The 22,972-nt window shown below is 32.5% G+C and overlaps 2 protein-coding genes across 3 annotated transcripts; both read left to right on the forward strand.

Annotated features, from left to right (window-relative positions):
- Positions 1 to 11,644: 11,644 nt before the first annotated feature.
- LOC133821046 (brefeldin A-inhibited guanine nucleotide-exchange protein 5-like) lies at positions 11,645 to 13,126 on the forward strand. The gene is made up of 4 exons (XM_062253572.1): positions 11,645 to 11,818; positions 11,983 to 12,143; positions 12,388 to 12,469; positions 12,697 to 13,126. The coding sequence occupies exons 2-4, from the start codon at positions 12,032 to 12,034 to the stop codon at positions 12,989 to 12,991; spliced, it is 489 nt and encodes a 162-aa protein (XP_062109556.1). The 5' UTR covers positions 11,645 to 11,818; positions 11,983 to 12,031; the 3' UTR covers positions 12,992 to 13,126.
- Positions 13,127 to 13,895: 769 nt separating this feature from the next.
- On the forward strand, positions 13,896 to 15,440 carry LOC133821047 (7-dehydrocholesterol reductase-like). 2 transcript variants are annotated; one of them, XM_062253573.1, is made up of 4 exons: positions 13,896 to 13,961; positions 14,460 to 14,585; positions 14,689 to 14,753; positions 15,201 to 15,440. In XM_062253573.1, exons 1-4 carry the CDS (start codon positions 13,923 to 13,925, stop codon positions 15,298 to 15,300), a joined length of 330 nt encoding a protein of 109 aa, XP_062109557.1. In that variant the 5' UTR covers positions 13,896 to 13,922; the 3' UTR covers positions 15,301 to 15,440. The 2 variants fall into 2 exon arrangements, with proteins under 2 accessions (XP_062109557.1, XP_062109558.1); XM_062253574.1 differs by lacking the exon at positions 15,201 to 15,440 and adding an exon at positions 14,916 to 14,943.
- The last annotated feature ends 7,532 nt before the right edge of the window (positions 15,441 to 22,972 follow it).

A 22,972-nucleotide genomic window follows, 5' to 3' on the forward strand; every position in this document is an offset into this window, starting at 1 on the left:
TGTTAAAGTTAACAAAAAAACTGTTAAAACTAAGAATTTCTGTTATCTAAACACTTTTTATATATGGAAAGCTATATATATATATATATATTTATATAACACATATCTAACAGCTTAAACATACTAGATCTATGTACGAGCCAAACCCTGAGTCATCGACCCCGTAGACCTCGCCTCCACCATGCGTCAAGGAGATAGCAGAGTCATCCCCCTGCCTAGCCTTCATCGTCGTGGGTCGTGTGCTTCCAAGAGGGCGAGAGTGCGACGGTGAGTAAAACAAGATATAAATAGAAGGTGTGAGAGTGAGACGGATAGAGAGAGTGCAATGGTGAGAGGGAGAGATTGAGTCACGGTGAGATGGAATGAACGAGAGAGTGAGAGAAGGTGAGAGGATGAGTGAGTGTGGTTGGGTGAGAGGGTATAGAGAATGATGAAGAGAAAGAGATATATTCAGGTTCATAATGTATTTTGGGTTTTTTCAAATTTGTCCCTTTTTTTTAAATATGAACCCATTAGTGTCAGTTTAAAATCGACACTAATGGGCTTGGTCACTAGTGTTGGTTAGTGTAGTGACGCTATTAATGTAAATTAGCATTATTTTAAAATCGAAGCTAATGGTTAATTTTGATCAATAGCGTTAGGTCACTTCAAAACTGATGCAGAAAAGTGACTCTAAATGTCATTTTTGTTGTAGTAAATTTTGAACATACATTTCAGTAAGTTAATAAGTCATAAAATTTAGATATACTCCGTAGATAAAACTAAAGCACACACACAAAATATAGCTAGTATTTTTTTACTTAGCCTCTAACCTATCAAAAAATATATTATATTAGCCTCAATTTTATCGAAATTTCGACAGAGTTTCCCCTTAAAAACCACTAACCCCTGCAGCTAAAATAACAACAGCATAACCAAACATCTTCGCATCATATATATAATCAATCAAACATCTTCGCAACAATATATATAATCAATAAAACATCAATAATTCATCCTTAATACTCCACAAAAATAGTATATCAAAGAATCTTCAAACATTTATTATCTTTGACCTCCAAATAGTGAGGATTAAAAGATCTATGAGGTATTCACAAAACAAATGAAACTGAACACCAAAAATAGAAATTGAAACTATTATATATACCCAATTCAAGTCCATTCCAAGCAACAAATATTATCTATTCATCTATACGGTAATTATTCTAAAATTTATCCCCCAAAAAATACTAATTTATATATAATAAAAAATGCAAATGTATATATAAAAAAAATCAAATATACAAAAATATATCTAAATTTCGAAATAAAAAATGATAAAAATTTAAAAAAATCATGAACATATATACTCTAATGAAATATATACAATGTGATAGGTTAAATTAAAAAAAAAACTAAAAAATCATAAATCCCTAAAAACTTCCATTGAAAAACCACAAAAACATAAAATGTATATAAAAAAATGCATAAAAATGTAAAACTAACACAAAATCATGTATATTACTCATCCTAATGCAAAACCTATGATTTATTTGCAAAATAATTAACTAAAAATCAATAAAATAAAATAAAACATACCTTTAGAACCCTAAAAAAACGCAGCCCCCAATTCCTCCTCTGGTTTGCATGCTCTCGGGTTGGTGATGATATGTGAGGAAGACAAAGCTTTTGGTCATATATGAAGGAGCACATCCAACGTCTCCCAGTGCGAGACGTGCCACGTGTCCCACGTCTCCCAGCGGGAGACGTTGGATGTACCCATAAATCACTACCAGCCTATTTCCAACGTCTTCCACTATTTTTAATGTCTTCCAATTGTAACCATTAATATGCACTTTCAATGTCTTACACCATTAGCCATTTAAAATTCCTTCTAATTTTTAATGTCTTACACCAATGGTGTAAGACATTGTAGGGAGTCATTGAAAGTAGAATTTGTTGTAGTGGGATCTAAGTTCTTGAAGCACATAAGTTTGGTAAGTGTGACTTTCAATGGTTTAGTCTTTCCATCCCTTTCATTTCATCTCCTTTCTTCTTTAGACTCACTCTTTCTTATGGTTTTAGGAGTGTTCCAAAAGTCCTAACTCAGTCCATTATATCCCGGTAACTTTGGTAAGGAAAATAGGCTAGAATCTATATGTTTATGTTTATGTTATCTTATGTGTTATGTTATGATATGTTATGAAAATGTTATGAATATGTTATGCATGTGTTTGTTGTAGGCTTGGGCTTATGCCCTATTTGACTAACAAGACCCCAAAAAGATTGTGGGCATAAGCCTATTTAGCTGGTAGGACCCCACTAATCTCATGGGCATAAGCTTGTTTAGTCTATGGGACCCCAAGTAATAATGGCCATTATAATAAGTGTATTATGTGTTATGATATGTCTTTACGTTATTATGAAATTGATGTGTATGACTATGTGTTAGATTTTTCCTTGCTGGGCATTAGGCTCATTCCTTTCTGTTTATGTGCAGGAAATAAGCTTTAGAGGCGAAAAGATTCGTGACGCTTAGAGGATGTGTATCGATGGTGAATGGAGTCAAGGGGCCGAGCGTTATTCGATTCGAGGATGTAGTCTTGTTTATGTTTTTATGGTTTTAGATGTATTTTCCGCATTTTCTATGTAACTCTTTTTACTTTAAGTTATTTTTGTTTTAAAGACAATGGGTACCCATATCCTACTTATTTTTATGAAAGTAACCTTTGTTTCTACAAGTTTATAATAAATGGTGGTATTTTCGCAAATGTATGTTTTAGTAAGAATTTGTATGTATAGTTTGTTAATGGTCCAAGAGTCTAGATTAGTGGGTCATTACACGATCCATGCTCATCATGTATGCTGTATGTTTGTGATATGATGAAATGTTACGTTTATGTTATGATATGATGAAATGTTACGATTATGTTATGATATGATGAAATGTTACGTTTATGTTATGATATGATGAAATGCTACGTTTATGTTATGATATGATGAAATGTTACGTTTATGTTATGATATGATGAAATGTTACGTTTATGTTATGATATGATGAAATGTTACGTTTATGTTATGATATGATGAAATGTCACGATTATGTTATGATATGATGAAATGTTACGATTATGTTATGATATGATGATATGTTACGATTATGTTATGATATGATGATATGTTACGATTATGTTATGATATACCATGATGTTTTAGATGAACGGTAGTGTTTGCTTTTGTTGTATTCTTACTTGCTTATTTGTTTGTACTTCCTTACTGGGCTTTTAGCTCACCCCCCTTACTTTCCTTCCAGGTATCAAATAGGATTTCTCTATGGCACGCGTGGTGACGTGAGGAGTTCTTTCATCATGGGGTGTATGGCGTGGGGTAATCCTATGGACGATAAAACGATCAACGTAGAACGCCATTTAAATTATGTTTTGTTTTTAAGGGACTTTCCTAAATTATCAGCGGGACTCTGTTATTTAATTTATTTGGTTTCTTTGAACTTTGCATAAAAACCTATGTTTTATTTTAAACTTGTGGCGCCAACTTGCATGGTTTTAAATAAGTCCCCCTGAGACTTTAATAATGGATGGTATTCTTTTATAAACTATGTTATGCGAATGTTTTGTAAGTATTAGTCTAGGGCGTTCTTTACAGTTACATTATAAATTATGTTATAAGCTATGCTGTAAATTATATTATGAATTATGTTGTAAACTTTGCTATGAATTATTCTATGAACTATGATATGAATTATGCTGAGTTACATAATGAATTACGTTATTAGTTATGTTAGGAGCTCTGTTATGAGTGATGGATTTTGTGTGTGACTGAGATATGTGTGAATATGTTGTATATCTGTGTGGCATGCTTATGTTATGAAAATGCATACTGACGTTAATTCGTACTCGGATGGACAACTAACCAGATCAGCATTGGTTTACGACACCAGTAATACGTGTTATGATTTTTTTGTGATATGCTATGATTATTGTATGTTATGTTATGCTATGGTATGTAATGTTATGCTACGAGAATGATACGATACAATATGAATTATTGTTGAACTTTATAATGTATGTAAAGGGATAAGCTAGGAGTCGTATAAATTTTAGGTTGTGATGACATGAAATAGTTTATGTGTATGCTTTATGTTTTATGTTTTATTGTTGGGCTTTGGGGATTGTGTCCTATATAGCTCTTCTTTCTGGGTGTTAGCTCACAGATACTTTGTGTTGCAGGTAAAGGTATAAGCGTAATTGATGAGGCGATGAGAGCAGGCTCAGTATGATGTGTGCATGTTATAAACAGTTGACATGGGGGTTAAACGGGTTACTACTTATGCATGGTTTTAAAAGTCATCAATTCATGGTTATATGTTGAGTTTTAATAACTTGTATTTTTTCCTACGATATGCATGTAAAAAATGGTTTATTTTAAAATAACGAGATCTCAAGTTACATGTTTTGTAAAAGATATTTAATTCATGTTGTTTCAAATGAGTTTCGAAAAATGTTTTGTTTTTTTGAATATATTAATTTACGTAAATATAGATTATATAGTAAATTAATTAGTTTATGTCGGGTCATTACAATAAGGATATCAAATGCATGTCTATACCATATGATATGTAAGAGCTTTGGTTTATTCTTCACGCAAGTGATTGATTTCATCCATTGCATACTTTATCTTCCCATTAAACTGCACCCAAAAAAGTTTATGATTAAATGACACAAAACATAATTTAAGTAATATATATGTATCAGATTACTTATATTCTTTTCAAAAAGCTCATTCTGCTCATTTGTGGTTGTCATGAGTTCTTTCATATAAAGCATCACATAGTATCTACACTCTACACTTTCTGGTTGTTTGAGACACTAAAATCACTACAAGAAAAATATCATTATGCATCGGTTTAGAACCGACACTTATTTTGGCGACACATTTGGTGTAGTCAGAGGCAACAGTTTAAAACAAACGTTTTTGAGATTCATAACTTCGGTTTTCCACTGTTTCTAAAACATAAAATAATTAATTTACATTTCCATTTACAAGCCCAAAATACACCAAATAGATACAAACATCTCAAAAGTATAAACCAAAAATTGTCATCAATAACAAAAATAATACAAACAATAACAACAACAAAGTATAACTCAGTTTAAAAAATCCAAATTACATTAAAAATAACACATCCATACTTAAACAAACCTAGATTACAGCAAAAATAACAATAAAATATATCTCAAATTTACCAAATATACAAAACCCAGAAATTACAATGTCAATAACAATAACAAAAAAAAAGTTGCACCACCGTCCCACCCCTCTCCGAGCCACCATCGACACTACTAACACCGATAACCTCCAGACCACGAATAACCACCACAACCTGAAACAAATATATATATATATATTAGATACAGGCAACATCCAATGCAATTTGATTAGTTTTATTTATAGAATTTATTAATTATTTTTATTAAATTTGTGTCGTTGTAATATACATTTTAAATAAATAAACAATATTATATATAAAAGAATGATATAAACATATTAAAACATTATTTATGGTTTTTAAAATATATATATATATAATATCATAACCTTTTTAAATATAAATGATAATTTTTTTAATAAATATTAAGATTATGTATTATATATTATTGTTATAAGTATATTTTATAATATTTAAATTTATTGTGTAAGTATTAAATATCTAGTCTTGTTTTATATATTATTATAATAATGATATTTTATAAAATTTGAATTTGAATTTATATTAATATAGTTATTAAATATGTATTCTTATATTAAATATTATTATAATAATGATATTTAAAAATATTTGAAAATATATTAATATAATCAATAAATATATTTTTTTAATTAGTTTTAAATGTATATTTCGTTAAATATTTAGAATATTCTGTTAAAGTTAACAAAAAAACTGTTAAAACTAAGAATTTCTGTTATCTAAACACTTTTTATATATGGAAAGCTATATATATATATATATATTTATATAACACATATCTAACAGCTTAAACATACTAGATCTATGTACGAGCCAAACCCTGAGTCATCGACCCCGTAGACCTCGCCTCCACCATGCGTCAAGGAGATAGCAGAGTCATCCCCCTGCCTAGCCTTCATCGTCGTGGGTCGTGTGCTTCCAAGAGGGCGAGAGTGCGACGGTGAGTAAAACAAGATATAAATAGAAGGTGTGAGAGTGAGACGGATAGAGAGAGTGCAATGGTGAGAGGGAGAGATTGAGTCACGGTGAGATGGAATGAACGAGAGAGTGAGAGAAGGTGAGAGGATGAGTGAGTGTGGTTGGGTGAGAGGGTATAGAGAATGATGAAGAGAAAGAGATATATTCAGGTTCATAATGTATTTTGGGTTTTTTCAAATTTGTCCCTTTTTTTTAAATATGAACCCATTAGTGTCAGTTTAAAATCGACACTAATGGGCTTGGTCACTAGTGTTGGTTAGTGTAGTGACGCTATTAATGTAAATTAGCATTATTTTAAAATCGAAGCTAATGGTTAATTTTGATCAATAGCGTTAGGTCACTTCAAAACTGATGCAGAAAAGTGACTCTAAATGTCATTTTTGTTGTAGTAAATTTTGAACATACATTTCAGTAAGTTAATAAGTCATAAAATTTAGATATACTCCGTAGATAAAACTAAAGCACACACACAAAATATAGCTAGTATTTTTTTACTTAGCCTCTAACCTATCAAAAAATATATTATATTAGCCTCAATTTTATCGAAATTTCGACAGAGTTTCCCCTTAAAAACCACTAACCCCTGCAGCTAAAATAACAACAGCATAACCAAACATCTTCGCATCATATATATAATCAATCAAACATCTTCGCAACAATATATATAATCAATAAAACATCAATAATTCATCCTTAATACTCCACAAAAATAGTATATCAAAGAATCTTCAAACATTTATTATCTTTGACCTCCAAATAGTGAGGATTAAAAGATCTATGAGGTATTCACAAAACAAATGAAACTGAACACCAAAAATAGAAATTGAAACTATTATATATACCCAATTCAAGTCCATTCCAAGCAACAAATATTATCTATTCATCTATACGGTAATTATTCTAAAATTTATCCCCCAAAAAATACTAATTTATATATAATAAAAAATGCAAATGTATATATAAAAAAAATCAAATAACGAAATATACAGAAACTAGATAGCTAAATATTAAAAATATAATAAAATAATAAACATTAAAGCAATAAAATTGAAAATATAATTTGAGAAACATATACTGAAATATGTTAATATTCATGTAAGTATAATAAATTAAACATGCATTAAAACAAAACAAAAAAATGAAAGAAAAAAAGATCAAATACTTAAAAAAAAATCTCTTTCGCATTATATATATATATATATATATTTATTGAAGTAGAGGGGCATTGCTATAAGGTAGTCATGGTGCCCAATACCATTTTATATTGATTGGTTGTAATTTAGTACCAGGTCTCACATATTATATTTTAAATTATCAAATCACAATACTAAATTGCATTTATAGCAGTTTGCCATGTCAGGTGATGTTGGGCACCACCGGTGCCTCTTAGCATTATTCTGTGAGGTGGAGAGTGTCAGGAACTCAACTAATTAATTGAGAGATTTGTGGTCAAAATCTTGCTGACAATAATTAATTGAGTGTGGCTAATGTAAGCTATAAGGGAAAAAAATTGAATAAAACACACTTGGGTTTTTATAACAATTGGATAATAAAATCTGATAACATCTTAATCTATAATACACTTTAACAAAATATATACTAAGGTATTATAATATATATATATATCTTTATATAAAAAGTGATAATAGAAATTTTTTGTTTAACTTTTTTTTTGTTAACTTTAATAGAATATTCTAAATATTTAACAAAATATACCTTTAAAACTAATTAAAAATAAATATCTATTAATTATATTAATATAGTTTCAAATTCAAATTCAAATATTATAAGATATCATTATTATAATAATATATAATACAAGACTAGATATTTAATAATTATTTTAATATAAATTCAAATGTTATAAAATATTTGTTACACCCAAATTTCAAAAATAAAATAGTAGCCTCGAAATGTAGACTCGCAAGTGAAAATATCGAAAACATTGAAAGGACTCAGTATGATTACTTGTATTGATATTGAAAATATATATAAGTGCCACGTCACTAGCACTCGACCATGCCATATGAGCTCAAAAGTAGGTGTTCCCTCCGAAGGACAGCATTGACGGATTGACCAATGAGGAGGCGATGTTAGTATTATGTTGAGCTTGAAACACAATGTAAGCTCAAAAGCGCGTTGGATCAACAGTGCATATATGGTTATAAATCCCTACTTTTATGGGCTTAGTTGAAACCGTGTGTAAACAACCCTATTTTTAAGGGATATTTGTTTAAGTAATGCATTTAAATGTATTTTTTAAAATTCATTGGTATTTTAAATTCAAATGAGATATGTTGTAACTTTCGTAAAATTACGGGAAGAATATTTTGTAAACCAGGCCTATAAATAGCCTAGATCATAGTCATTTAGGGACTATGTACAAATTGGTACTAAGAACTTCTATGAAATTGCTTTCAGAAGCATTAACACAGAATATTACATAAGTGACTCGTGGATGTAGGTAGATTTAACTGCTGAACCACGTAAACATCTCTCGTTCTTTCTTTTCTTCCTATTTTTGTTTATAAGTTCTTAATCGCTCTTATTTTTTTTTAGTTGACGAAAAACATCGTCAACAATATTATTATGATAATAATATATAGTATATAATCCTATTTTTTACTAACTATATATAATATATAGTATAATATTATGATAATAATTATATTAATATAAATTCAAATGTTATAAAATATTATTATGATAATAACATACTAATTATATGATCAGTAATCATTTGATGCATGACCAGGCAAATAATGGGAAAGTAATTGGGTGGTAACATTTTATGACTGAAAATAAAAATACAATTATATTACTATTTGAAAAAATATCAATTATTCGAAAAGTAAATCTGATACATGAATGCAACAATTAAAACACATAAACTAACATTTACTATTCCATGATAAAACTACCAAACAAATAAAGTTTGTCTTAGGGTCGGTCAAGTTAAATTCAGATAACTTATAAGACAATCTTATCTTTATTATTTAAAACATAAAATAACTCTTTATTTTCTCTTTTAAAAATAAGGTACCGCTAGTTTGGTCAAGATGCAATTATCCACTGCAAAAGTTTAATTGCATCTTTGTAAGTGTAACCCATTATTTCAGAATTCATGACTTAGATTAGAGAGTGTCACCTTAGGGTCGGTTAAGCCTAAAATACATCAATCCCTCCTATCATCGTAAGAAGCCAACCTTGGTATTTAAATGTCTAGAAACCTTCCTTAGGGGGGACGGAAACAAAGCCGACTCGATGCCCTATTCATATCTCAGGGTGTTGTACTAATAATGGAGACCATAGGTCACATTGAGATGTTCACCTTCTCCCACTTACTATTTTAGAAATAATGTGTTTTAGTAAACTAATCAATTAATTCCAAATTAATCACTAGTTTATTAATAACCCTATGAATGTAATTAATTACAAAATACATTTAATTATAAAATGATCTTGTTTCTACAATTAATGTGATCTAAATAATTACCCATTACATTAATCTAACTTTTGATAAAACACTTTTTAAATAAAGTTGGTTATTTAAAAGGCCTATAAAAACTATTGTCTTTATTATGGCTTGATTTTACAAAGTTTTAACAAATTTAATACTTAGTTTACATGCAATTCATTTCTCCAAAGCAATTCATATAAACAATTAGGTCAATCCTAAATAATCATGTTTCTAAAAGATGCATAATTAATTAAAACTTTGTGGGGTTTCATGAATGGCATGTAATTGACTAATGCATTATCATGTTATCAATCAAACCTTAATTAATATTTATTTAAATAAATACAATAAAAAAATAAACAATAAATGATGAACCGAAAACTATTAGGTATTTCTAAATTTACAACCCTTTGAAAAAGTAGAAATAAATTTATAAAAAAAAAAAAATACCTTAAGTTGTTTGCAAGACTCCAAGAATGCTCCTCCTCTCTTTTAGGCTTTCTTTATAATTCTTAGAAATTTGTTAGGTCAAACTAACTAATTAGAAACTAACTTTCTAACTAATTTATTTAATTAAAACTAACTTTTAATTAAATAATCATTTTTGTCACCTTTTTAATTTAGTTGAATTTAAATAATTAAAGAATCATATTCAAATAATTATTTAAACTTAAGACAAGATTTTGACCAACTAAAATCTATTATATTTTTCTAATAAAAATAAAATATGATAATTGAACTTTTAGATTGAAACAATTTAAAATTAATTAAATAAAAGATAATTCACATAAAAATAGGATCTAACTTTGTGCACCAAGTGTGGTACCCTAGGGTTAGGGCCTGCGTCACATAGGAGCCTCAAAAGCTCGGGTGGCTCGTGACTAGGTGCAGCTGGGTAGTGGTGTGGTTTGGCATGGAGACACGCAGGTGCAGGCACACGGGTGAAGGGTTCGAGCAGCAAGTGCAGGGGCATAGGCAGCAAGCGCAGGGGCGTAGGCACGCAGGAGCAAGGGGCGCAGGCTACAGGGGCAGATGTGTGAGCTTGCTGGTGGTTACGGCTCTACTGTTGCTGGTACGTGCAGCTAGGGCTCGGGCCATAGGCTCGGGTCGTTTCTTTTCTTTGTGTACAGATTTTTAAAATACATATTTCAAAAATAAAATTTACAAAAAACATATGCCCTTTATGGCTTACACAATATCTAGAAAATCAAAATTATAACCCAATAACACCATATAATTAACGATCAATCATTTAACCATTCAATATATATATCAACATACATATAACAAATGCGAGAAATCCACACAACATTTAATATATATATATATATGTATATATGTGTAGACTTCTGTGGTACCAATTGTTGGTATTAAATATGAAAACCAAATTTCACAGTGGAATGTGTTCTTTAAAAAAAGTATCACTACAACAAATCTGACTAAATATTACATTAAAATATTACATAATTTAAAAAACGCTATTATTGATGATTAGCCAAATGGGTAGAACACGGAAGAGAAAAAAAGGGGCGGCAAATGAATTTTTTTGTTAAAACACCCGCCTTTACTTTTTCCCCAACTCTTAACTCACATTTTCATTCTCTAATATCATAAAACCAAAGCAAATGCTCTCCCCTCTGTCTCTCTCTCTCTACCATAACCTTCTTGCCTCACGCCTCTCTCCTCGGTCTGCCTCTTCCCTCGGTCTCTCTCTCTCTCTCTCTCTCTCTCTCGCATGGCCAACAGATGAATGGAAGGGTATAGTGCCTCACGCCTTTCCCCCTCGGTCTCTCTCTCTCTCTCTCTTGCATGGCCGACGGATGAATGGAAGGGTATAGTGCCTCACGCCTCTCCCCTCGGTCTCTCTCTCTCTTTCTCGCATGACCGACGGATGAATGGAAGGGTACAGGTGCTTCTATATGAAATTTCCCTCTCAAAAGTCCCTCCTCTCAATCCAGCCAACGGTGGCAATTGGAAATGTCCGAGGCTTCGCTCCGAGCTCCGCGAGAGAAGACCAGTAGCCAGTAGGAGAAGAAGAGTGAAACACACTCTATAACCGTACCAGATCACCAGATCTAATACACTCTCCTCTCCTCCTTTTCAGATCTCTCTTTCGCAACTTGCAAAAGTCTAAGGTAAGTGTCTCTTTCCATGTCTCTGCAATTGCTCATCTATAGCTGTTCTTTCCTTTATCGGATCTTGGCTCAATGGCTTTCGATCCGAGTTCTCGGCATTTGTTTTTGGTTGATGCTAATTTCAGTCAGGCGTCCTTTTGATTCACATGTTTTTTTGGTTTAAGATTGGGGAGAATTGCGGAACGAGGGGAATTTTGATTGAAGAAAGTAAAAATGGCGGATGGTGCAGCTGGTGGTTTTGTTACACGGGCATTTGAGTCGATGCTGAAAGAATGTTCGGGGAAAAAACATCCAGAACTTCAGAAGGCTATTCAGAATTATATAGGTTATGCTTCTTTTCAATTTGAAAGTGATAATGTCGATTTTTTCGAATGCATTTTTTTGTTTGCGATTGAAATTAGAGGTGGCTGTTATTGACTAGAATTAGCAATGAACAATTTTGTTTTGGTTTGTACATTTCACCATCATCACAAACATCCGCTTACTATGTCAATTGTCCATTAAGCTGGAGATGAGAAAATTCAAGGTGTAACTCACTAGTTTGTTTTGTTGTAATATTTTTTTCTCAGATGGTACGAAAGAGGTCAATCAGGTTCAGCCTTCCGCTTCCAGTGAGACAAACAAAGCTGCATCGGTTGTTGGTGATGAGAGGTTTGTACTTCTTATTCCCCCCCACCACCCAAACAAAAATAATAATAAAATAAAGATTAATGTAACTGTTACAATCTTTAACTTGTTCTTGTGTAATTTCTGTTGATTTTTTTTTATGCAATCAGGTCAAGTAGCACATCTTTAACATGTAAAACTTTACTTATCAAATCCTCTGTAACAATAAGATGTCCTTTAATTGTTGTGTATGGTATCTCTTTCTGTTGCAGTTCACTTGAAGATGGAGCTGCAAAATCTGAAACAGAGGAAAGCCAGTCACAAACAGTTCCTCACGATGCCGAGGCTATTCCAGTTGCTAAGCCAGTGAGCATAAGTGCAACTATTTCCACTGTCTTGGCAAGTGCTGGGAATACTTTGGAGGGGTCTGTGGCAGAACTTGTGTTGAGTCCTCTTCGACTTGCATTTGAGACAAAGAACTTGAAAATCTTAGAATCTGCTTTGGATTGTCTTCATGTATGTATTTGTCATGTTTTTTATTTTCATGCTCTGAATTTTATAGGTTAGCATTGTGTTTAAAATTTTCCATTTGGCTCTTGATATCAGTTCTCCTGTGCGAAAGATTGAGGAGATTGATAGATGGGAAGTGAATTTTGAGTTTAATTGAGAGATGTAATATGGGAACGGTAAATTTGCAAAACAAGCTTGAATTGTTGGTTTTTGATTTGCATGATCATTGAAAAAAAATATGAAATTCTCTTTTACTAGAGAAAGATATACAAAAAAAGAATATTAGCATTTTGTTGGAAGTGGTTGGATTGAGATGAATGGAAGTGGTTGGATTGGAAGGGTACGGAGGAATGGACTTCCAGGACTGAAACTGCTAATGTGCTGCATGAGCCAGTATGTCTCTTTTCATCTCATCTCATCTCATCTTGCAAGTCATTTATAATTTAAGTAGTTTCTTTTTCTCTAGAGTTAATTATGAGAAATTCATAAACATTGTTTGGTAAATGAAAATTGTATTGTTCTGCTTTACTAACTCTGTTAGATCATTCCTTTTAGAGCCTGAAGTTATTATAGTATTACTCAGTTGTGTAGCATCTTTTTCATTTAAAACCGATGTCTTAGGTTTTATTCATCTTATTTTGTTTTTCAGACTTCACCTTCTGAATTATTGCAGTGATCACTAATTCACTATGATTAATGTGCATCATTATTCATTACAATGTTATTAATTAATTTGTCTGTTTTACTCTTATTTACAAATTCTTTGTGAAATGTTGGAATTTATTAGCTGATGAGATATTCTGAAATTTCATAATGTTCCAAGTGAAATATTTCTTTGTTTTAAGTTAAAGGACAGTGCTGCCGGTTAATTACTGTTTTGAAAGTTAGATGCTTATATTGTTCAGTTTGGGATTGAACAATATATACTTCTCCTGGCATGTACCCATATTGTTCAGTATGGGTGCCTTCTATATATACTTCTCCTGGCATGTACCTGGTCAATCATCCCGTACACCTTGGAACTCAGGTATAAAGTTTTCTATTCTAAGTTTATTTGGTCAATAAAATGTAATATTACTGCTTTCGTTCAGGAACAGTTCCAAAATGTTTTTCAACCTTTTCAAAATGTGAACACTTTTCTGCATTACTAGAGAGTAGGAAACTATAGCAATGGCTATGTAGATACCTTGGTGGGATTCAAACTTTAGACCTTATGGAAGCAAACCACATGTCTTCCCATTTGAGCTAACTCCCCTTGGTATACACTAGTAATATTATTATTAGCTTGTAAAAGCTGTATATTGGCAATTTGATTCTAGATTTGAGTTAGAAGCTGCAAATCTATTCTACCAGCCAAATGCAAAAGTTGAATGCTTGTAACTTTGTTTGTAAGCTGCCAAGCCCATGAGATGAGCGTAGACTTGATTTTTTTTGCAACCAACCATACTTTCTTTTCTGTCCTATTTCCCCATTGTCCCTGTTAAATTAATTCTTAATTTTAGTTGTCTACTTTGCTTTGTCACAGTTGGCACTCTACATCCTAGTAGCAGGCATTCTTTGCATATACATCAACTACGACTGTGATAGGCAAAGGCAAGAGTTTCGCAGAACAAATGGCAAAGCTTTGGTTTGGGGTAAAGCTCCATCAAAGGTATATGGTTCTCTGAAACTCGTTATTTGGTTCTCATTATACATACAATTTTCTGTATATCTGCTGCTAAATCCTGCATAATTCTTCCCTTTCTGTTTCACAGATAACTGCCACTTACACTACCACAACTGGGGAAACAAAAAGCAGCATTCTTTTAACTTCGGGATGGTACGTTTTCAGGCTCTGCCATGTAAATCTGAACTAACTAGATTTTTTTTTCTTCTTGGTTATGAATGCGGGGGGTTCATAACCAAGAAGAAATATTAGCTGATCCAAGTAAGTAATTTTAGCTGATCCATGTAAATATAACTGCCACTTGTGCAATATTAGCTTTCATTCATAACCACTATGTCCCAGAAATATTAGCTGCATTTTTCTGGACTGTTCCAGCTCTTTTTAACCACGTAACTTACCTTACGAGTGCTACTAGTTTATTTGCTTGTATGGGAGAGACAAACTCTGATCATGTTAGTGGTTTCTGGTCCAACAGGTGTAGACAATTTACAAACCGATGCCAGTGTAGAGAAAAATAAATAAGTAGACGAAATGAATAATGGTTTGCGCGTTTTCATACAGATAAAGGCATAAAATCTTGACATGTGATTGTTATTGTAGGTATGGAAAATACTGGAAATCGTACTGCGAGAAGGTTCGGTACAGGGTCATCCCCGGAATTTACGGAGAAAATGTTGCACAAGTGTTTGTTCTATGTTGAGAATGGCATGTATATTCAGCCTTTCCAAATTAAATGATGGCAGGCTGGTATCATGTTGTTGTTATTGTTGTTTTTGTAATGGTCAACTTTATGGATGTTGTATTTCTCTCATCTTCAATGACCAAAAACTTTTCTTGTTAGGAAAATTACTATAAAGTTTTGTTTCTATTTTTCATTTTTGAAGTAAAAATTGTTCAAGATTATAAAACTTTATTATGTTATGCTTTCAAATTTAAGTTAGAACTAAGATCTCATGAAGTAGACACATTTATGGTTTGAATTAGTTATTGTTTAATGTAATACTTATGGTTTATCAATCTATTGAGAATTACATTTTATGATTAATTTTGAATTTTTTTTATCAAAATACAATAATGAAAATCTTTTAATTAAAAAAAAACCATATAAGTATACTTATCAAAATAAAATTTAAAATTTTATTACTATATATTATGATTTAAAAGTATATTATAAGCGTAAAAAATCGTTATGGTTTATATAATATAACAAATTAAAAATGTTATTAAAATAATCAAATGTAACAGTTGAAAAGTGTTATGAAAAAAATACAAGATTAAATTTCAAATTTATAATAAAAAACTCTATCTAAATGTTATTATTTGAATATTATAGCATCTAAAAATGTGTTATTGAATAGTTTAAGATAACACCGAACATAACATTAAAAAAATGTTATAGAAAAGACTGGACTTTTAATAACATGGGCTACGTTAGCATTTTCAGAAGTGCTATCAATAGTCCCAGATAGCACTTTTTAAGTGTTATGAATACTGTTTTTTCTTGTAGTGTATTAATACTAGCCAGAATCATACGTATATTATAACGACCCAAAAATGCTAATAGGGTTTAGTACCTAGATTAGCGTGCCGGGAGGGCATAATTGGACATATGTGTGTGTAATTAGTTAAATGTGTGACTATGTGGCAAGCATGATTTATATGATTATGTGAATATATTATATGTATGTTTATGATTATTAAATATGCATGTAGGCCCTTTACTGTTTATAAGGGCATATTTGTAATTTTTTCTTGTTAAGGGCATAAATGTGATTATATGTGATAAATGGTTGAGAGCACATTATTATGTAGATATATATTTGCAGTATATGGCTCGAGGAGATCCTAGTGAGTGGATGAGCTTAGGGGAATTTTGGGAACTTAGAATATAATTTGGGGTTTATTGAGTAACAAGTCAGTATTTGGTAATTATTTGGACATGTCGGGATTAATTGGGAATTGATAGGATGATTTGAGGAATTAGCGGGAATTTGGGAAAAGACCATTTTTCCATTGGAACAATTAAATGGTTGAGTTGTCTTTAGGGGTATTTTAGTCTTTTGACTAGGATATTTGATAAAATGGGTTTTAGGAAACCACTAGAACACCCTTAGAGGACTTAGACATTCACTCCATCTCACTTACTCACGTTCTCTCTCCCCTTCTTAATCTTTGAAGTTAAGAAAACTCAAGAAGTCAAACTGAAGGATTTGAACTGGAAACTAGGGGAAATTAAGGCTGGGATTAGTTAAAGTGTTTGCTGAGGATCTAAGCTACTAATTAAGGTAAGATTTCAAGTCCTAATTTGTTGAATTATGATGAATTATTGTTGAAGTTAGAACTTGCATGAGTTCTGGGATTTTGACTCGTTTTGGGTGTTTGATGGGTGAAAGAAATTTGTTATAGGTTAGTTATGATGGTTGGGAAATAAGGATATGCTTTCTGGGTTCAATTCTGAGATTGGTTAAGGATTGGGGTTGAATTTTGAGGTTTAGGCTCGAGGGAAACGCAAGAAAAAGGCTGGGTTTTCTGGGTTTAGGGGCTCAGGCCACGACCATATTCTTCAGGCGTTGCGGCCCAAGTGCTTGCGGAGGCTGGGAGCCTCTATTTCGTCAGGTGCGCCGCGACCCAGGTGGGTGCAAGTTGCGGCCCATACGCTCCAGCAAGGAGGGCTTGGGCTCTATTTAAGGGGCGGGCCGCGGCCCTAACTGGGAAATTAAGGGAAACCAAGGTTTTAGGCTCGGGGATTCAAACCGAAGAGCTCGGGATGAATCCTACTACCCAGTATTTATTTTCAAAACATTTAATTGGGTTATAATTTAATAAGTTATCCATCATTGTTTTTTACTAGGATTACCGCTAAGGCTCAGGATTGAGGATCGTGCTCGGAGCTATTCTTTATCCATCACTTTGGATTCGAGGTAGGAAAACTGCACCCATTTGGTTGTCATTGGGACTAAGATTCCCCGTAATTGAAAATATGCATTATGTGAGTTATATATCTGTTATGTGGAATATGGAAGTACGGCCTAAGGGTGTCGGGGTTGATGATAAGCATATTGGATGCAGCCCGGCCAAAGTGAGTCGGGGTTAGCTAAATAATCAGAGGTCTCAACCTAAGTGAGTCGGGGTCATCTAAATAATCAGAGGACTCGGCCTAAGTGAGCCAGGGTCAATTAAATTAACAGAGGGCTCGGCCTAAGGGTGTCGACACCTGAACATTTGTATTATTAATTGAGATGTATGCTTGAGAATACATATTTTCTGTTGTTTAGCTTAATGCTTGTACTCTGTTGAATAATTGAATTAATTGGATTAAATTTGGTTGAATGCTACTGTTGCTATATGTGCTTGTTGTTTATGGTTTTCTTGCTGGGCCATGGCTCACGGGTGCTACATGGTGCAGGTAAAGGCAAAGGGAAACTGGACCAACCATGAGTTGGAGAGCTCTAGGGGCGGAGTGTACATCGTCAGCTGCTCAACCGCCACGGTCGAGGGGAAATTACATTAATAGAGCTCCAAATTGTATTTTGCTATTAGGCTGGCTTTTGTTGTATTAGCTTTTGGGAGTTGTATTTACCACTTATACACTGTTTTTGGGATCCCGTGTATCAAACATTTGTTTTAATGAAAATTAACCATTTATGATCAAAATCTTTTAACCCTAACCTGTTAGTTGACTTTAGAATCACATTTATGTTCAAATGACTTGATTAGCAAGTCTTGCACTATTTTAAAATACACAATGTAACAGTCTTGGTTATCTAGGGCGTTCCATATATAGATATATTAAATCAAACACAAATATATTAGAGATTACCTCTTGTAGCCTATCAAGAGTCCATGAATTTTTTTGTATAAATCAACGATCTTCCTATCCTTATTCTTAAAGCTCACACCTTGATCTACTAGACTAATCCTCACACACAAGGACATATGTGGGTACGTAGGATTCCAAATGTTGATTTAGAACTCACTAGATGTACTCAATACATGAGATCTAGTGACGTTTTATAGAAAGAGTCTGACAATCAAAACTTCTGAAAAACAACTTCTTGAAAAGTATCGCTTCTTTTCAAGTTTATAAAGATAATTAGCTAATTTAATTAATATTTATTTTATTTAAAATAAAACTGATCAGTTATGACCTATTTAATTATTTAATTTAAATCATATTTAAAGAAGAATAATTAAATATAAAAATTATTTGAAATTCAAAATTCAAATTCCAGGAATAGGAAATATCCATGTGTGGCGCGCCACTCACTGTGCAATACAGTGAGTGGCATGAGCCACATTAAGGTTTTACATAATTTTCTCATTTTTTTGTTTATTTAATAATTAAGACAATATGTTTATTCCAAAATAAATATCAGTTAATTCAAAATTGATTTTATCTTAAAAAAACAGTTTTAAATAAATAAATAAATATATTATTCTAACTAAGGTAATTATTAATCTCTATTTATATATTAATCCAAACAAGATTAATATTTATTTTGACGTATAGTTTTTCAAAATAAAAACTATATAATTAATTAATTCATAATTAATGAATTGCCCATAACTATCACACAGTTATTTTCTTACTCTTGAAAATTAATTCATTTGCAATTAATTCATTCTCTCTACAAATATTTCTTTTGACATCCTTACCTTTGACAATGTAGGACAAATGTGTTCTGGGGACCATGGGCCTATAATACGAAGCTCCAATAAACTAGATTATTAATTAAACTCTTTAATCTAATAATCTTATTTATTTATTCCATGATTACTCCACTATAAATATGAAATTGCACTATAAGTATTTATAGAATTATATTTACAGAGTTTTCTCTTGTAGTCCATTGATATAATCAATAAATGTAGTTATGTCATCTATTTATTGGTTTGTTAATTAGAGTTGGTCAAGATTACCGTTTTACACTTCTAATACCTCTTGATCCTTAAGTACCATTAATTTATTAGCGAATAATTAATCTATTATGATTATAGATTTTAGCTCAATAACTATTCACTTCTAGAATTAACCCTTAAGGGAACCAATATTCGATCTGTTAGAAATGTATGGATTTCATTATTGTAAATCATGTTCATAGCCATTCATGATATTGAATCTCCAAAACAAATGTAATTAGCATCATTACACTAAGAAACATTAACGAGTGAATCAAAAGATCCAATAAACACAAATAGGAGTTCATGAATACTCAGGATTTAGACTGATCTACAAATGATCATCTATTATGATAAAAATTAAATATTTATGTCAAACGGTAAGTTTATAAAGATAATTAATTCTCATCGGCCCTATCATGTATAATCTCTATTATATACAACATCCTTACTAAGATGTCTATCCACATAAGTAATTTAAATCTAGATCACTTGCATCCCGTATGTTTAGTAAACTGCACAAGTAACCATTCATTAACAATTCCTTACTTTAATATGTTACTAACAATTTTATTCATTATATATAATCTTAATTTTCTCATACTAATACAAGATCATATTTTCATGAATGAATAAGGAATTGTCTGGATATTATTATATAATTAATTCAAACAATAATTATAACATTCAAATATAATAAAATTGTACTTTTATTCAAATCAATAAAATGTCTTTATATGCTTTAGGGCATTAATCCCAACAATAAATAGCCTGGATCATAGTCATTTAGGGACTACGCACAAATTGGTACTGAGAATTTCTATGAAATTGCTTTCAAAAGTTGATATAATGACCCAACTATTTCTAAGACCTTGGACCATTAAAACTACTAGACATAGCTACTACTTTGAAGAGAACATACATAAGAAATATTCGTAACTTTATTAAAAACTCCAAAGTAAATATTCGAAATACATAAATGTGCAGTATGGGATCCCATTGTTTTAAAATAAAACATAACTTTAAATTAAATGAAATTGTTTACAAAACTAAATGCGGAAAATACATAAAAACATAATTTAAAAGACTAAAAATAACGTCGTCCTCAAATCGTTCACGCAGTTCAACGAATCCATTCTTCCTCAATACACAAGCCCAAGCTGCCAAGAATCCTTCCGCCGCCATAACTATTTTCCTGCATACATAAAAATAAAGGAATGAGCCTAATGCCTAGCAAGGAAAATCTACTAAAAACATAAAACATACACATAAACTACATCATGAACATGTACAATAAACATATGTCATTTACTACTACAATGGCCATTATACTACTCGGGGCTTGTAAACTAAACAAGCCATGTGCCCAATAGATTGGTGGGGCTTGCTAGCCAAGCAAGCCAGCGGCAAAAATAGAGTAAACCCCCTAGTTCCTCTGAGAACTCCTTGGCCATGGTGGTCAAGCGGCCGCATATATACACATCACCACCTAAGCTCTCCACTCAAGGCTGGGTGAGCTTTTCTTTCCCTTTACCTGCACCACATAGCACCCATGTGCCAAAGCCCAGCAAGAAAACACAATAATGCATATTGATATTAAAAACTGATTATTATTATAATCACACAGAGCTTATAGCTCTTAAATAGAGGAGTGATTCAACACTTGAGGTTCTGGTAAACCATAATGAGTGACTGACAAGCAAGTCACTAATTCAAATAGATGAGTGACTGCTGGGTAAGTCACTAGCTTAAACAGATGAGAGACTGATGGGTAAATCTCTAACTTAACAGATGAGTGACTGATGTGTAAGTCACACAAGCGCTTTTAGTTTTCATCGAACTTGAGGTCGGTCCGGCATTAACTCTCTTCTGAGTCATTTAATGCAGATGTCGATTAGATCTAATCTTTATTGGCTTGCGTTGAACACACTAAAGCCGTCCTGACTTATAAGTCATCACTGTGTGACCAGTGCCCAGTTCCACTGCCGAACTTGACTAATAAGTCCCAGCTTCACAGTTGATACTGAGACCTTTGACTAATTAGTCAGTACCATGCACAAGTGAGCAAGATTTTCTAAGCATGCAATAATCAATCCATGTCCACATTTAAACATTCAACATGCCTCATGAATAACCATGCATGTCACATATGGGGTGCAGTTTTCTTATCTCTGATTCGAGCGAGAATGAATAAAAGAACGACCCTTAAGAACGATCTGACTTTTAGTCCATTAGCTGTCACCTAGTCATTACCAAATATGGGATTCCATCAATAGAATGAATAATAAAAGGTTCCCTGACCAAGACCTAGCCTCCAGAACATCGAATCCTATTAAACTGGGTAGTAAGAACGATCCCGAGGCCTAAGGTTTAAGTTCCCAAAATTAAAACACAATTTTGGCCAAAAATGCCCTTAAGCGTCGCGGCCCTAGACCAGCCTTGTGTCGCGACCTACCCCCAAACAGAAGCCAAACCCACCTCTGCCTGTGCCTAGCACCGCAGCCCTAACTGCTCAGAAAGCAAGCCACCTCCTTCATCGAGCCTAGGCCGCAGCGCCGTAGAATAGAGCCGCGACCCTACCACAAGCCCAACCAAAATCCTCGTTCTTCCTCTTTTAAATCCCTCCAAAACCATACCTAAACACTTCAAAATAAAAAAATCAAAGTTCCCAAACTCCCCAATGATCAAAACCCATCAAATCCCGAGGCTCAAACGAACCAAAAACTCAACGATTCATAAAAACCAATTCGAAGCTTAGAAACTCTAAAAACTCAAAACTCAAAACTTAGATTACCTTTGATTGGGTTGTTTCTCGTCAAATCCTTCGGTCAAGAAGCTTCTAATCTTTCCTAGGATTGCTATGCCTCGATCCTCGCTTGATTTCGACTCCTAGAACTCAAAATTTCTTCAATAATGCCTCGAACGGTAAAATGAACTAACGGGAAAGAAAAAGAGGTTTTCTAATGTACGGTTCTATCTGACAAGCTACTTCAAACTTAAGTAACCTCAAATAAAACCTAGTGCTCGAGGTCCCAAAAACACTCCCGGGGGCATTATAGTCAAAACTCCCAGAATTTCCTCCTGATCTCAATAACTCCCAATTTATCATCAAATAACATTCTCATTACTCAATATCCCAATAAAAGACCCCGTTATGACAAAACCGCTAATTTGAAATATAAGACCGTCTCATGCAGAATAGCTCGAATATATCTCCATAATAATGGGATCTCATCCATAACTCACAATATGCACCAAAATACACAAATATGTCCTCAACGAGCCAAATTACCAAAATATCATAGTAATCAAATGTGGACCCACATGCATGCATATAACATCATATTATAATATAATTCACATAAACATGCATATTATCATTTAATGGCATAATTAAATAGTTATGGCCGTCCCGCCCTACTAATCTAGCCATTAAACCGCATTAGGGATTTCGGAGCATTACAGATACCGAC

This window comes from Humulus lupulus, chromosome 3 (genome assembly GCF_963169125.1).
Source record: "Humulus lupulus chromosome 3, drHumLupu1.1, whole genome shotgun sequence".
Lineage (NCBI taxonomy): Eukaryota > Viridiplantae > Streptophyta > Magnoliopsida > Rosales > Cannabaceae > Humulus > Humulus lupulus.